This window comes from Oratosquilla oratoria, chromosome 23 (assembly GCF_046742065.1).
Source record: "Oratosquilla oratoria isolate Oo_2021 chromosome 23, ASM4674206v1, whole genome shotgun sequence".
In the NCBI taxonomy this organism is placed as follows: domain Eukaryota; kingdom Metazoa; phylum Arthropoda; class Malacostraca; order Stomatopoda; family Squillidae; genus Oratosquilla; species Oratosquilla oratoria.
Window position 1 is genome coordinate 48239757 of NC_134799.1, and position 17539 is coordinate 48257295.

The following is a 17539-nucleotide window of genomic DNA, read 5'->3' on the forward strand; positions in this document are numbered from 1 at the left end:
ATTTTTAACCCAATTTCATCTGCTGTCTTCCTTTGCTTACCCTCACATACCTCCCTCTTTTTCAATGCTTTTTGGAAGCTGCCGAGACCTACCATAGCAATCATGCAGTCAAATTATAAGGATCTGATAACCACAAATATGCTTATAGGCTTTCAAAATGGGGATTTTATATAAGACAGTGCACTTGTATGGGCAATCCTTTGGTGAGCCATGCCACAATGTAGAAATTAATGATTTACCCTTTAAGAAAGATACATATTCTTGACATGCAGTGTAAGCTGAGGATGTCATACCTGGAGACCTTTTGACACTGACTGAAGTTGTTACTTTTCCTTACATGCTTAGACTTCCACAGCAATTCAGTCACCAATAGTTGTTGGATTTAGATGTGAATTCACATTAACCACTATTTGGCACATTTAAAGTGCAATGTAAACAAACAATTTTATTTTATTCATCTCAAGGACTATAAAATGGGACAATGAAAACTGTCCCTATATACTTCTGCAAATAATTAAATGTTCTTGGTATAACATGGGTACTTAGGACTTTTATGTCAAAGATGATGTGGATAGGAAAAGAAAGTGACAGCTGGGTAGAGTTGGAGTAGTTGTAGTCCCTGATGGTAGTACATATGTAAGGGATAAGTTGATAGAAAGGTGCATAGATAAATTTTGGGTTTAAAAAGGAGTAGAAAATATGAGGGAGATAATGAGAAGAAAAGGATGAGAGAGGAATGAGCAATGACATAATAATTATTCATCTTAATACCAACTTGTGTATGCCCATTACATATGAGCAGTTTTGCCTTGACTGACAATGAATATACATAGTTATGTATGTGTGTACAAATATGACCATATGCATGTTGATGTAAATATAGAAATACTGTGCTGACATGTGTGTAAACATGAAAACACTGTGCCTGCATACATGTATCCATTACCTACACATAGTGTACAAACATATGATCAATGTTCCATGCTTATAACTATGAAGATTGGTTGCACTCACCGAGCAAGTGTACAGTTACTTTCTGGTAATTTAAACACCATATGGTTTTCATCTTACTTGCTATCACCCACAAAGTGAGGGAGGTCGGCATGAGAGAAAGACATCCTCACCCTTTTCACTCCCTATCTATATACTAATACCAAGGGTTTCTTCACCCTTATAAGGGAGGTAGCCTAACCATGTGAAAATTGCATTGCTATGCAAATATAACATTTCTTGCTAAGTTTTATATGTATTTTCCTTTGCCAGAAAATTACATTATAAAGTAAAACCAGATGGAAAATATATCAAAATACTCAACAACAAACATTTTTGCATATTGAAAACCACTGGGTAGTTGAAAGACTTAAAAATAACTGTACATATTCTCCCCAAAATAAACATGAACATATCATATCAACACAAAAATGGGTGTTCCCTATCTAAATGAAAAATGCTTTGCATACCTACATGATTACAAACATAAACCAATAAGGTTAAAATACAATAAATGACTACCCATATGAACAGAGGCAACTCAATTTTTGACTGAGAGTACATAGAACCCTCACTGTTGTCCCTGTGCTTGCGTTAAGTACACTGGTTGTCCTCCACCCTGAAAAAAAGAACAAATATTGATATGTAAATTGAAGATGTAAAAAATGTGTTTACACAAATCTATGTGAAAAGTTATTATATATATATATACAACAAAATACAAATATAATTAATCTGCTGCTCTAGTTCTCTCTTGTGGCAGATCTGTGGCCCCCAGAAAACCAACCATTACCACCTACTCACCCCATAAGTCACTCAGTGAAGATTTTTTGTGAGAAATAAAACCCACTGAGCAACTACTAATATGGGAGGGATGGTTGAGTAAATTTTGGTTGTGTATGATGTTGATTGTATGAAGGGGTGATTGTGCCGACTGTTTTGTGTGGGGCAGAGACATGGAATTTAAGAGAAGCTGAGAGGAAAAGATTGAATGTGTTTGAGATGAAATGTCTGAGAAGTATGGTAGGGGTTACTAGGTTGGGTAGAGTAACAAGGAGTTGATGATGAGAATGGGAGTGGAAAAGGAGATGGCAGATACATAGCATACATATACCAAGGTTTTTTTTTCCCCTTACAAGGGAGGTAACCAAAGTCAAAGGTAATCCACTCCCACCCATTTCCCTGTTGTTGTTGTTGTTGTCGTTCCCTAGACTGTCTGTCCGAGCAGTCCCGTCTCCCCAAGGAAGGCCACAGCCGAAACTGGGTTTTCCCACAAATCCTTTATAGAGTGTATGTTGTGTTGTTTGCGTGCATGATTGTGTATAATGCAGTCTTCCATTATGTGTTGTATGGTATGGGGTGAAGTGTTACATCCTGGGCAGCTGTTCACAACACGGTCGTCCAGCCTCTTCTGGTAGCTTAGAAGTGCTGGGTGGTGACCGCATCGCAGTCTGGCCAAGTGGACTCTGTCCTTTCGTGGGAGAGAGGATTCAGAAGGGTGGATATCAGGGGGTCTGGCATGCAGCAGTGTGTTGTCTTTCAGTGTGTTAATGGAGCGGTGAGTGATATGATTATGAATATGTTTCCGGAGGCTGGTATTTGGTGGTTGTGGAGGAAGAGAAGAGAGTATCTGTGCGTAATAAAGGTCTTTGGGTGTAGTTTTAATGTTTCTTGGTGTGTGTGGGTGTTCTGCTATGTAGTGTAGCGGGTGTGATGTGTTTGTGGTGGCTGCAGCAAGTGTTTGTGTGCCTCTCATGTCGAGGTGGTCCTTGACTTTGAGGACTTTTGTTTCATGGTGTAAATGGTCTGTAGGTGTTGTATTTGTGCAGCCTGTAATTGTTTTTAGGGCTTTGTTTTGTATGATTTGAAGGGTGTTGTGGTGTGTCTCACTGAGATTAGGAGCCCATGCAGGACTCGCATAATTCATCACTGAGCGTATGCATTGTTTGTATATTGTTATATTAGTTTCTTTGTTTTGTCCAAATGTTGTTCCAGTGATTGACTTAAGTGCGTTAAGTCTAGGTGTGCATTTGTTTTTTATGTTTGTGATGTGTTGTTTGAAAGACATGGATGTATCGTATGTTACACCAAGAATTTTCAGTGTGTTTGTGTGTGGTATTAGAGTGTTGTTGATGTAGAGATGAGGTATGTATTTGTGTTCTTTTGTCCAGTTGGTGAGAAGTGTTGCTGTAGATTTGGTTGGAGCTATTTTGAGTCTGTTTGTGATGAACCATGTGTTGAGTGTGTCAAGGTAAGGCTGGATTATTTCTGCAGCTTTGTCTGTGTTACGATGTGTGCATGTGATTGTTATGTCATCTGCGTAGGAAGAGATTTGTATTTCTGAGGTGTATGGTGTGGGTAAGTCATGCATGTATAGATTAAATAATGTGGGGGATAGAACTGAGCCCTGTGGTACTCCGTTCTTAATGTTTCTGATGTGCAATGATTGGCCATTATATGACACATTATATGACACAATCAGCAGCAACCACCCCTGGCCATCAGCTCTACGCAGATGGCACCGATCCCCAAGGAGGAGCTACGCCTACCTGGGGGAGTACCCCATTTCCCTGTCTAGGGTATTGGTTGCATATTATTGTGTAGTTAAAATCTGCTCAGTAGCATGCAGCACATACTTTAGGGTATATATGGGGCACCCCTACAGACCAAAGCCAAACATCATTTTGTCTGTGATAGGGGAAATCTCTATTCATAGAGAAATGATGCTACTTTATTATATTGTGACTGTCCCTCCAATATGCTGTCCTCCCACTCTTAATACTGTCCTGTATCACTTCTCTGAATATTCATTTCCTTTTTTGCCAAACCCTGTGGTAGGGGAGAAAGAATACTGCCACTGAATGTTCCCACTCGAGACATAAAAAGGCAACAAAATTGGGACAGGGATATGACTAGGCATCTTACTCTCTGTAGCCCCAATGGAAACATTCCTAAAAAAGCAAAGATATAAGAGGGTTTAGGTCTTTTAATGTGCATGAATGTTGTACAGATGAGGGTAAAAGAGAAGAGACAGGCAGAATATTTGTAAGAAGAAAGATGGATGTGTTGGTGTTGAGTGAAACTAAGTTGAAAGGGAGGGGTGAGTTTGAGTTTGGGAGTGTAGTTGGGAGGATGTCAGGGATGAAAAGAGGATGAAGGAGAAAAGGGGTGGCTATAATAGTAAGTGAAGAGATAAAGCATGTGGTAGAGTAGGTTTCTTCAAGGTTAATGTAGATGAAGGTGAAACTGAGAAGGGAGATTTACCTAGTTGTATCTTACAGGAAAGGGAGCTATGCTCATGATGTCCCACCTTTGTATCTTGCAGAGTATATTGCTCTTAAATTCATGTATGGTTTTTGCACACACTATTGTTTTGTCCAGCTTGTTACAAGTTTCCACCACTCTGTGTGGAAAACTGTTTTTTTTTCAGGTCTCTTCTATAACTATCCTTTTTGAGTTTCCATGTCCTCTTGTGTTTCTTTTCTCCCAATTTAGTAAGTCCTCTCTATCAAGTACTTATGTGCCTTTCATGATTCTATAGATGGTCTGTAGGTTGCCTCTCTTCTTTGTTCCAAAGTCAGTAACTTCAATTTAGCCAGTCTCTCTTCATATGACAAGTTTGAAAGTTCTGGGGCCATTTTCATGGTTGCTCTCTGGATTCTTTCAATTTTCTTTCTATTGTTTTTAGTACTGGGTGACAATAATGTCACTGCATACTCCAATCTAAGCCATATTAATGAGACTAATATATTTCTAACAATTTCTTCATCCAAATAGGTAAATGCCACTTTTATTGATCTTTCTCTGAGTACTACTCTCATTTTTCTACCATTCAGTAAATCTTCCGTCCAGTTTAGTAAGTTGCCTTGTACCTCTATGTTTTCCAATTTTTTAAATAACTTTTTGTGTGGTACTTTGTTAAAGGCTTTTTGTAAGTCTAGGAAAGCACAATCAACCCATCCATCCCTTTCTTGTATTATATCTATTAGTCTTGAGTAAAAACAGATTAAATTTGTGGTACATGATCTTCCCTGTCTGAATCCAAATTGTCTGAGGTTTATTAAATTGTTTTCTTACAGGTGTTTTATCCATCTATTCTTGATAATTTTCTCACAAATTTTGGCTACAGTGCTTGTTAGGGAGTCTGGTCTGTAATTAGTTGGTTCTTCCTTGTTTCTTCCTGTATATATTGGTACAATGTTGGCATTTTCCCAGTCCTTTGGTATTTTTCTTTAGTGAGCAACTTATGTTGTATATTTTGTCCATTAGCCCTTTGCATTCTTTTAGCATGTTTGCAATTCCTTCCAGGCCATGTGATTTCCTAACATCAAGGTTCATTAACTGCTCCATTCTTTTTGTTATTATTATTTCCCTCATGGGGGGAGATTGCACTTCGCTTCCTTTGTCCCAGTGCTGTACTTTTTCTCTAGTGAAAATAGACTTGAAGTGATTGTTCATGACTTCAGCCATTTCTATATCTTCTGTGTATTCTGTATTTCCTTGGCATACTTTGGGTTGATCTTAACATTTTTCTATGATGTCTTTTTCATAGTTTCTTTTTTCCTCTCTGCACACTTTTACATATTCATTTCTATAGTGTATATATTTGCTATTTCCAGTTTGTTTTTTTCTCCCTCTTTTCCAAGCTTTGTCTCTTCAATCTTTTGCCTCACTCCATCTTCTGTTGAACCAGCATTTCATGTACACCCTCTCTTGTTTCTGTCTTGGTATGTACCTATTCACTCCTTCATTATAGATTTCCATCAAGATCACCCATTTCTCTTCCACTTTTGTCTCTTCAATGTAGAATTTTTCCCAATTTGCATCTTGAAAGAGTTTAAGTTTTCCAAAGTCTGTTTTGTTGTACATCAATCTTCCTTTTCTGTACTTTTCATTTTTTTTCCATATTTCTTCTTTTAGTTCAGCCTTAGTATGTGGTCATCTTTTCCAAATGGTGCCTTGTATTCAATTTTATCTACGATTTCTGGTTCTGTTGTAAATATGGTTGTTCATTACTTCTGTATCTGGTATTTTCACTGACCCATTGTATCATTTTATGTTCCAAGGTCATGTCCAGTAATACGTTACCCCTTAGGTCCTCTCCACCCTCCACTGTCATCTCCTCCCAACAGATTTCTTTGCAGTTAAAATCCCCCATAAGTATCAGATTACCTCTGTCCTTTAGCATCTCGTTAAATGAGTACCTTGTATCTTCTAACATTTTTTAATGCTCATTCTCTTTCAGAGCGCCTATTTTTGGGGGGCTCATAAATCACTGCAAACTTCTTACTTTTCATGTCTCTGTCTTCAACTTTTATCATGATCATTTCTACATTGTTTTTACTTTCAGTAACCTTCGTCACATTCAAGTTTTTCTTGGTTAAGAACATGATTCCTCCTCCCCGTTTCTTGTTTCTGTTTTTAATCCAATAATTGTATAACCTGTGTCCAACACTATTAGATGGTATTGGACCCCTTAATTTTGTCTCTACAATTCCCATTATGTTTGGTTTTTCATCTGACAGGTAATCATTTAATTCATTGTCTCAAGATTAATCTGTCAATGTTAGTATAGGCCACTTTTAATTTCCCCCCCCCCTCCATCTTGTTTTCTGTTTTTGTTTCACCCATTCTGATGTACCATTTTCTCAGCCTCATGTTTATGACCCTCCAATAGAACTCCTTGCTTTCAGTCTCTGTTCCCTTCACATTTTCTTTCTTAGCTTCACCTTTTAGTATTTTCTCTTTTTCTATTTCCTCAACAATCATTGCTCTTTTAATCAATATCTTGTAGCAGTGTTCGCTCCTTACCAACTTACTTGCTTTTTCTAATATGTCTTCTACTACCATTTGCAATCTTAGTTTTATTTTCTTAGAATATTGTCCTATCTATATACTTCTATATCTTTCTCTACTTCCAGGTCACCATCTTGTATTTCTTTTAGAATTTATATTACTGTTTTGTTTTTTTTCCTCTCTTGTACCTCACCAGACCATGCTTTTCCCTTAGTCCATATACCACAATACATTTTTTTCTATCACCTATATCTCTAACACAATTTGGCTTTTCTTTAATTACTTGAAATACCATATCTTTTGCATTTTCCTGCATCTGTTGTTGTACTATTCCCATAAAGACAATTGCTTCATTTTCTCAGTTTTCATTCCATTTTGCATCCATTCCATCTTTTGCATACTTTCCTCACCTAGGTTTTCTTTAATTCTTTCAGTCATCTCTTGTATTTTGTTATTTACCTCTTTTTTTAAGTTCTCATTATTGGTATTATCATTAATATTCATTTTGACTCCATTCCCAGGCTTTGTCCAGGTCTTTTTGTAATGATTTACAATCTTCCTCTCTAATTACTCTCTTTGGTAGTTTTGCATCATCTGCAAAGAAGTTCATATAACATTCCACACCTTCATCCATGTCATTTATATATATGGCATTGTCAGAGCCAATACAGAATCTGGTGGGACTCCACTTCATCTCTTCTCAGGTCGAGTTTTTGTCCCTTAACCACTTCACTACGGGCCAAAATCTCGCAGGCAGCATTAGCTGCCAGACCTACGATGTGTCGTCATAATACTCGCATCATAAAAAATAGTCACCACTTATATCAATCGTTCTCTCTTTCACCTGTGAATTTTGATAACCATAGAAAATGTAATGAAGACAGTTTAGAGAGTATGTCATTATGCAGGAGCAACTACAATATAATCAAGACGCCGATATGGCAGCCTTGCGTATCCACTTGCTCCTCATGCCGCCTACGTAGGCGGCACCGTATGGAAGGGGTTAAGTACCACCCTCATTTTTCTCCTGTTCAAGAAATCTTCCATCCATTCCAATAACTTTCCTTGTAATCCACCTATTATTTCAATTTTTCTTAGTAGCTTTTTGTGTGGTACTTTATCAAATCTTTTTGTAGATCTAAAAAGCCACAATCTGCCCATCCGTCCCTTTCTTGCATTATTTCTATCAGCCTAGAGTAAAACCAAATCAAGTTTGGGGCACATGATCTTTCACGTATAAATCCAAACTGTTTTGGATTTAGTATATTATTCTCTTATGAAAAGTAAGTGTATTCAGGGATGGAATGGGTGGGAATGATTTTATGCCTTTTCCTTTTTGGCTACCTCCCTTGTATGGGGGAAAAAGCCTTGGTATATGTATGTATATTATTCTCTTCCAAATATTTAATCCATTTAATTTTGATAACTTTTTCACAAATTTCTGCTACTGTGCTTGTAAGAGAGACCGATCTATAGTTGGATTTTCCTTGTCCCCTCCTTTGTATATTGGTACAATATTTGCATTTTTCCAATCTTGTGGTACTTTTCCTTCACTGAATAAGAAATCAATCATCTTGTGTATTTTGTCCATTAGTTCATCTATACATTCTTTTAACCACTTCAGTACGGGACTTAAATCTCGCGGGCAGCAGCCAATGCCAGCCGTATGACGTAACGTAATAATATTCGCATCATAAAATATAGTCGCCGCTTATATCGATCGTTCTCTCTTTCACCCGCGAATTTATGGCAACGTCGCGAATCCACTTGCTCCTCATGACGCCTACATGTGCGGCACCGTATGGAAGGGGTTAATAACCAATTTGCAATTCCATTTGCCCCCCCCCCCCCCATGTCAAGGTTTTTTATTGGGTCCCTTATTTCCTTCTGTGTCACAGTTATTTCTTTCTGTCCTTCATCCCAATTTTGTGTACTTTCAATTATGAATACAGATTTAAAATGTTTGTTCATAATTTCAGTCATTTCTACATAATCTATATATTCATTATTTCCTTGATGCAGTTTCACTTTTTCATGTTTATCTTTTAGTTTGTCATTCACATACCTACTATGTTTCCTCCTTTCAGTAATTCAATTAATGCATGCTTTGTGTCTTCCAGCATTTTGGAATGATCACTGTCCAAGTTTTTGGGGACACATATATTACTACAAATTTTCTACTTTTCATATCTCTGTTTTCAACTTTAATAATAATCAATTCCACATTATTTTTTCCTTCTGTTATCTTTGTCACATTTAAGCCTTTCTTAGTCAAAAATATGACTCCACCATACTGTTTCTTTCTATTTTTTGACCAATGGTTGTATAAACCTTGTCCCTCAGTATTTGACGGTAGTGACCTTTTAATTTTGTCTCCAGAATTTCCATATCTGGTTTCTCTACTGACAGTTAATTGTTTAATTAATTTTGTCCTGAAATCATGCTATGTTAGTATATGTTATTAACTTTCTTTTCTTCTGCCTCTCCTTTTACTCTCTTTTTTCTTTTTTTTTTCTTTTTTATTGTTTCCCTTTTTTTTTTTTTTATGTACACTCCCTTGATTTAAGGACGCTCCTTATACGAATTTTCGCTATTACAAACAATTTTTTTTCCCAAAAATCGAAATACAAACTAAAAATTCGCCATAACAAATAAAATCTTGTTGAGAAAAATTACTCGATTTCTAAATCATAAATATTAAAAAGAAAATTATTTTTACATCATAAAAAAAAAAAAAAAAAAAAAAAAAAAAAAAAAAATTTAAAAAAAAAAAAAAAAAAAAAAAAAAAAAAAAAAAAAAAAAAATTAAAATAGATACGAACGTACTGAGAAAAAAATGAACGCCCAGTTTGTTATTGTTTTCAAAACAACGCCGTGTACTGCTCGGTCTACTCACTCGGTCTCGGTTAATCGTGGATTATTAGCATTATTTCAAGTGACATAATGCCTCCTAAGTATCCAGGAAGCCCTATTAAGGATGGTGACAAGTTTAAGATGGCTAGGAAAGCAATATCTCTAGATACTAAATTGTCTGTGCTAAAGAAAAGTGACAAAGGAATGAGAGTGAAGGACATCACAAATTTGTTTGGCTTGGCTGCTACAACTGCAGTGACTATTAAGAAAGATAAGGACAAAATCATGAACAGTGCTAAAAGCGTGACACCTATAAGTTATAATGAGTTACAAAACACCGTCCCTTGATTATGGAGGAGATGGAATGTCTCATATCTCTGTGGGTAGACATGTATAATGGGTTTATAATATAATGGGTCTATATGGGAAAAACGTGCTCGATTTAAGTATATTCGATATATAAACAGTTTTTCAAGAACGTAACTAGTTCATAAATAGAGGGAGGAGTGTACCATTTTCTCAGCCTCAGATCTAGTACTCTCCAAAAGAACTTATTCTTTTCAGTCTCCATTCTTCTCTTATTTTTTTAATTTGTTTCATTTGTCTCTTTTTCCTCATTGATCATTTCTTTTTTATCCATACATTTTTGTAAATTTCACTATTTACCAGCTTTGCTGCTTTTGATAGTACTTCAGCTACCATTTGAGACCTTAGTTTAATAGATATATGGAACAAATTGGACGAAAAAGTAGTGTGTGCAAACACAATACAAGAATTTAAGAACAAACTTCATCTTGTGAGATACAAAAACTGGTCACCATGAGCATAGCTCCCCTTCCCATAAAATACAACTAGGTAAATACACAATCATTCTTCACTCACACCTTTTCCCCTTTTGCTCAATGCCCCTCTCACCCCATACATCCACCTTTTGGTCTTCCCTTCAATTACTGCTTCTTCCTGCATTGTGTTATGGAAAACAGGGATGACCCTTCATCTGTAAGTGCTAAGATGGGAAAGACATTGAATGATTTTTAAATGGGAGTAGGGTGAATGGGTGGGTACTGGCAACCCCCCTTATATAGAAGAAAAGGGTCTTTAGGTCTGGGAATATGGTGCTGCCTTACTTTTGAGGTTGTCTTATCCAGTGAAGATAGGCCTAAACTTGATTCACAACTCAAAATTTTTGGGGTCAACTTACATACTGGATGAAGTATAAATTACCTGTTGCAACTGAATAATCTGGGGTTGGGAAGAAACATTTCCTTGGGTTGGCTGGGTCTGAATAGGAGTTGTCTGAATGATTATAGGCTGCTGTGTAGCACCTGACATCTGCAGGCGAATCATCTGTACCTGCTGTGGAGTGAGCTGGATCTGTAATAATAATAATAAAAAAAGTGACATATTACATGAGGGATTTAGCACTTTTGAATTACGGGAAAAAAAAAAAAAAAAAATTACCCATTTCTATTTACAAAGCTTAATGCTAAATACAGGGCAATGGTCAACAGATTTCTGTAACATATAAAAGTAATCACACACAGTGGATGAGATGCAGGAATGACCAGTCATCCAGGAGGAGCCAAGAAAAGAGGGAGGGATGGTGAATGGGTGGGAGTGAATTTATCCCTATGACTATCTCGTGAGGGGGAAAAAGCTGTTGGTGTATGTACGTATGTATTTACCTAGTTGTATTGTATGGGAAGGGAGCTATGCTCGTGGTGACCAGTCTTTGTATCTTTCACCATCAAGTTTTTTCTTAAAATCTTGAATAGTGTTTGCACACACTGTTTCTTTGTCTAATTTATTCCAAGTATCTATCACTCTGTGTAGGAAGCTATTTTTTTCAGATCTCTCCTGTAATTATCTTTTTTTAGTTTCTTTTTGTGTCCTCTTGTTTTTCCATTGTCCCATTTTAATAAGTCACTCGTATCTAAGATTTCCATTCCCTTCATAATTCTATAGATAGTAGGTCTCCTCTTTCCCTTCTTTGTTCCAGAATTGGTAATTCTAATTTGGAGTCTTTGTTCATATGTCATTTTGGAGAGAGTTGGTGCCAGTTTTGTTGTTGCTCTTTGTATTCTTCCTAATTTTTTTTATATTCTTTATGGTACTGGGTGTCCATAGTGTTGCTGCATACTCGAGTTTTGGTCTTATCCCCTTCCATACGGTGCCGCATACATAAGCGGCATGAGGAGCAAGTGGATATGCAAGGCTGCCATATCGGCGTCTTGATTATATTTATTGTAGTTGCTCCTGCGTAATGACATACTCTCTAAACTGTCTTCATCACATTTTCTATGGTTATCAAAATTCACGGGTGAAAGAGAGAACGATCGATGTAAGTGGTGACTATATTTTATGATGCGAGTATTATTACGACACATCGTATGTCTGACAGCTAATGCTGCCCGCGAGAGTTTGGCCTGGAGTGAAGCGGTTATTAGTGTAGTTAATTTTTTTTTATCATTTCCTCATCCAAATAGGCAAATGCCAATTTATTGACCTCAATAAATTGTAGGTTTCTCTAACTATTTTATCAATATGCTTATCCAGTGTCACGTCTTTGCTGATCGTCACTCCAAGGTCTTTTTCCGAGTTTATTTTTTTTACCTCTTCACCAATTTTATAATCTCTCGATATTCTGTTTTTACTTTTTCCAAATTCTATCATACTACATTTTTTTATATTGAATTTCACCTCCCCCTTTTGAGTCCATTTCCAGATCTTGTCCAAGTCTTGTTGTAATGAGTTGCAATCCACCTCAGTTTTTACTTTCTTTAGTACTTTTGTGTCATCTGCAAAGAAATTCTTATAACACTCTACTCCTTCATCCATGTCATTTATGTTATGGCAAACATGATCGGGGCCAGTACTGATCCCTGTGGGACACCACTTTTCATTCCTTCCCAATGTGAGAATTTCTCTCTAATTACTACTCTCATTTTCCTCCCAGTCAGGAAGTCTTTCATCCATTCCAATAATTTTTCTCTGATGCCACCTATTGATTCTATCTTCCTTATTAGTTTATTGTGTGGTACCTTATCAAATGTTTAGAAATTTCAACCATCCTCTTCTTATATGCTAGGGGGGACGGAGAGGGGGGGTCGCCGATTAAATGAAGCGGCCTTGCTGTGGATGTGCTGTGTCTTGCGACACTGCTTCTGACCCAGGGCGGTGGGCAGGGTGCAGGGATGACCCGTCATCCAGGAGGTGCTCAGATGAGAGGGAGGGTGGGGAGTGTATTTAGGGATGAAATGGGTGGGAGTGTTTTTATGCCTTTCCCTTTTTGGCTACCTCCCTTGGAAGGGGGAAAAAGCCTTGGTATATGTATGTACCTTATCAAATGCATTTTGTAGGTCCAGAAAGGCACAGTCTGCCCAACCATCTCTCTCTTGTATTATGTCTATTAATCTTGAGTAGGAAAATGGAGGAGAAATAAGGAAGAATGAAGTGAAGGCAGTTGTTAAGATGATGAAAGCAGGTAAGGCACCTGGTCTGGATGGATGCCATGCAGAATGTCTAAAAAAAAAGGAATTACAGTGATGGTGGACTGGCTGGTGAGGTTACTTAATGTTTGTTTACAAAGGTTTACAAAGGCGGAGCATGCCGACAGGAGACCTTTTGATCCATATCTAGGTCGGATGAAAAAAAAAAAAAAAAAAAAAAAAAAAAAAAAAAAAAAAAAAAAAAAAAAAAAAAAAAAAAAAACAAAAAAAAAAAAAAAAAAAAAAACTATAATAATGTAAATAACAAATAAAATATGTAAATAAATGCATAGGTATAGTTAAAATAATTAACAAACAGGTAAATAGTAAATAATAAATTGACATATAACTAATAATATATGAAAATCAGACAGACTAATGATAACAAAACAAAAACAAATAATATAAGATAAATCATAATCATTACAGCATCTTAGGTATTTATCTAAATGATTCTTAAAGCTTCGAACTGAACTACATTGCACTGCCTGTGCAGGAAGTTTATTCCATTCATTAACTACACGGTTGGCAAAGTTGTTTCTACCTACTTCCAAATTGAATCTATTTCCGGACAGTTTGAGACCATTGTTTCTTGTCTGATTCTCATTCAATGTGAAAATTTGGTCACTTTTGATGTTGTCAATTCCCTTTAAAATCTTAAAGACCTGTATCAAGTCACCTCTGAGTCTACGCTTTTTTGGGGAAAACAGATTCATATGTTTTAGTCGATTTTCGTATGATTTATTGGAGAGAGGGTAGAGTGCCAGAGGACTGGAGGAGTGCCTGTATAGTTCCACTTTACAAGGGAAAAGGGGACAAGTGTGATTGTAGTAGTTTCAGAGGGATTAGCTTGTTAAGCGTAGTTGGAAAGGCTTATGGGAGGATCTTGATTGAGAGGATTAGGAGAGGAACAGAGGGAATTGGTGAGGAACAGTGTGGATTTAGAACTGGTAGAGGTTGTGTAGATCAGATTTTTGTGGTTAGACAGATATGTGAGAAAGCTATAGGAAAGGGGAAGGATGTTTTTTGGGCTTTTATGGATCTGGAAAAGGCTTAAGGGAGTTGCTAAATGTGAAGGAGGATAGGGAGGGAAAGATAGTTGCAGTGGGAAATGCTAAGAAAATGACTGTGATGAGTGAGGAAAATGGAGGAGAAATAAGGAAGGATGAAGTGAAGGCAGTTGTTAAGATGATGAAAACAGGTAAGGCACCTGGTCTGGATGGATGCCATGCAGAATGTAAAAAAAAAGGAGGTACAGTTATGGTGGACTGGCTGGTGAGGTTATTTAATGTTTGCTGGAGAGAGGGTAGAGTGCCGGAGGACTGGAGGAGTGCCTGTATAGTTCCACTTTACAAGGGAAAAGTGGACAAGTGTGAATGTAGTAGTTTCAGAGGGATTAGCTTGTTAAGTGTAGTTGGGAAGGCTTATGGGAGGATCTTGATTGAGAGGATTAGGAGTGATTGTACTGACAGCACTGTATGGGGCAGAAACATGAAACATAAGAGAGGAAGAGAAGAGTTTGAATGTATTTGAGATGAGGTGTCTGAGAAGTATGATAGGGGTTACTAGGCTGGATAGTGATAAATGAGGAGGTGAGGAGGAGAACGGGGGTGGAAAGGGAGTTGAGAGATAGGGTGGATGAAAGAGTATTGGGATGGTTCAGACACATGGAATCAATGAGTGAAGAAAGACCAGTAAAAGAGGTGTGGAAGGCAGATGAGGAAGGAGTGAACATGAGGGGGTGACCTAGGATGAGATGGATGGAAGGGGTAAAAGGGGCTTTGGGGAAGAGGGGTCTGTTGAGGATGGGATAGGACAGAAGACAGGGGTGAATGGAGAATGGTTGTGTATGGATGATGTGATGCATGAGGTGGAATGGGTGGGGACAGGGAATGATGCAGCTCGAAGGGATTTCTCCCCGTCTTCTCCATTTATGCATGAGGGGACGGAGAGGGGGGTTGTCAATTCAATGAAGCGGCCTTGCTGTGGATGTGTTGTGTCTTGCGACACTGCTTCTGACCCAGGGCAGTGGACAAAATGCAGGGATGACCTGTCATCCAGGAGGTACCAAGATGAGAGGTAGGGAAGAGGGTTGAGGGGGGTGGGTGGAGTGTGATAAGGATGGAATGGGTGGGAGTGGTTTTCATGCCTTTGTTTTTTGGCTACCTCCCTTATAAGGGGAAAAAGAGCCTTTGGTATATGTATGTACGATATTAAATGGCTGAGAAGTATGGTAGGGGTTACAAGGCTAGATAGAGTGAGAAACAAGGTGAGGAGGAGAGCAGGGGTGGAATGGGAGTTGGAAGATACATACATACATATACCAAGGCTTTTTTCCCCTTACAAGGGGGGTAGCCAAAATGAAAAAGGCATAAAATCATTCCCACCCATTCCATCCCTGAATACACTCCACACCCCTCCACCCTCCCTCTTATCTTAGCACCTCCTGAATGACGGGTCATCCCTGCACCTTGTCCACTGCCCTGGGTCAGAAGCAGTGTCGCAAGACACAGCACATCCACAGCAAGGCCGCTTCATTAAATCGGCGACCCTCCTCTCCGTCCCCCCATTGCATAAAAGGAGAGGACGGGGAGAAATCCCTTCGGGCTGCGTCAAATTTTGCTCACACATACTACCTCACCCCCCATTCCACCTCATGCATTCACATCATCCATATACAACCATTCTCCATTCACCCGTCTTCTGTCCTCTCCCGTCCTTCCTCAACAGACATTCCCCTCTTCCCCAAAGCCCCCTTCACCCCATCCATCCACCTCATCCTAGGACGTCCCCTCATGTTCTCTCCCCCCACATCTGCCTTCCACACCTCTTTTACTAGTCTTTCTTCACTCATTCTTTCCATGTGTCCAAACCATCCTAATATTCTTTCATCAACCCTATCTCCCAGCTCCTTTTCCACCCCTGTTCTCCTCCTCATCTCCTCATTTCTCACTCTATCTAGCCTAGTAACCCCCATCATACTTCTCAGACACCTCATCTCAAACACATTCAAACTCCTTCTCTCTTCTTCTCTTATGTTCCATGTTTCTGCCCCATACAGTGCTGTTGGCACAATCACTCCTTCATAGTCTCCTCTTCGCATCCATTCCCAAATGTCTATTCCTCATTACACTCTTTAATCCACCAAGGAGTTGGAAGATAGGGTTGATGAAAGAGTTTTGGGATGAGTTGGACACATGAAAAGAATGAGGGAAGAAAGATTAGTGAAAGAATTGTTGAGGTGAAGGGAGTGAACATGCGGGGGTGACCAAGGATGAGATGGATGGGGTAAAAGGGGCATTGGGAAAAAGGGAATGTCTGTTGAGGAATGGAAATGACAGAAGATAGGGGTGAGTAAAGAATGGTTGTGTATGGATGATGCTGTGATGCATGGAAGGGAGTGGATGGAGGGATGGGGGATGAGAGAATATGTGTTAACCCCTTCCATATGGTGCCACCTACGTAGGCGGCATGGGGAGCAAGTGGATACGCGAGGCTGTCATATCGGCGTCTTAATTATATTTATTGTAGTTGTCCCTGCGTAACTGACATACTCTCTAAACTGGCTTCATCACATTTTCTATGGTTATCAAAATTCACAGGTGGTCCACTATTATCTGCTGACGGTCAACTTGAATATTCAAATGAAGGAATGTGTAATATCTTCAACAATTATTTTAGCTCGGTATTCGTAGACGAAACACCTCAAAGTGAACTCCAAACTGAAACCTGTGAAAAGTCTAGGGTAAACTTACTACGGTAAATATAACAAAAGAAAAAATTAAAGTTAATAAAACACCAGGGCCTGACGGTTGGCATCCAAGAATCTTAAAGGAAATGAAAAATGAGATTGTTGTTCCATTAGAAATTATTTTCAAGAAATCCATCATATCCGGAGATGTTCCAAGAGAATGGAAGCTAGCTAACGTTACTCCCATATTCAATAAAGGTGACAAAAAGAAACCAAATAACTATAGGCCTATAAGTTTGACTTCAATCGTAGGAAAAATAATGGAAACTATCATCAGAGATGCTATCGAACATCATTTAGAAAGTAACCATTTGATAAATGATAGCCAGCATGGTTTCAGACGGAAACGTTCTTGCGTGACTAACTTACTCGAATTCTACAACACAGTTATCTCGAATTATGGCAAAAGAAACAATATAGATTTAATATATCTAGACTTTGCAAAAGCTTTTGATACCGTCCCACACGAAAGACTACTCACTAAATTAGCTTTACACGGAATAAGTGGTAGCCTATTAAGTTGGACTAGTAATTGGTTGAATGGTCTAAAACAAAGAGTTGTTTTAAATGGAAAAACTTCTAGATGGGAAAATGTTACAAGTGGAGTTCCTCAGGGTTCCGTTCTTTTGCCACTTCTATTCATAGTACAGGTAAACGTCGA

The 17539-nt window shown here is 38.2% G+C and overlaps 1 protein-coding gene across 4 annotated transcripts in view; it reads right to left on the reverse strand.

The window, feature by feature from the left end:
- Window positions 1-430: 430 nt before the first annotated feature.
- Window positions 431-17539, reverse strand: part of Nf-YC (nuclear factor Y-box C) — a 77735-nt gene continuing 60626 nt past the window's right edge. For 3 of the 4 annotated variants that reach the window (XM_076207105.1, XM_076207103.1, XM_076207102.1), the window contains 2 exons: window positions 10864-11013; window positions 431-1609 (listed from right to left, as the gene is read on the reverse strand). In XM_076207105.1, coding sequence (XP_076063220.1) covers window positions 1562-1609; window positions 10864-11013 — 198 coding nt within the window. In that variant the 3' untranslated portion in view covers window positions 431-1561. Of the gene's footprint in view, window positions 1610-10863; window positions 11014-12977; window positions 13162-17539 lie in introns of those variants that run through there. The other variant, XM_076207104.1, reaches the window with a different exon arrangement.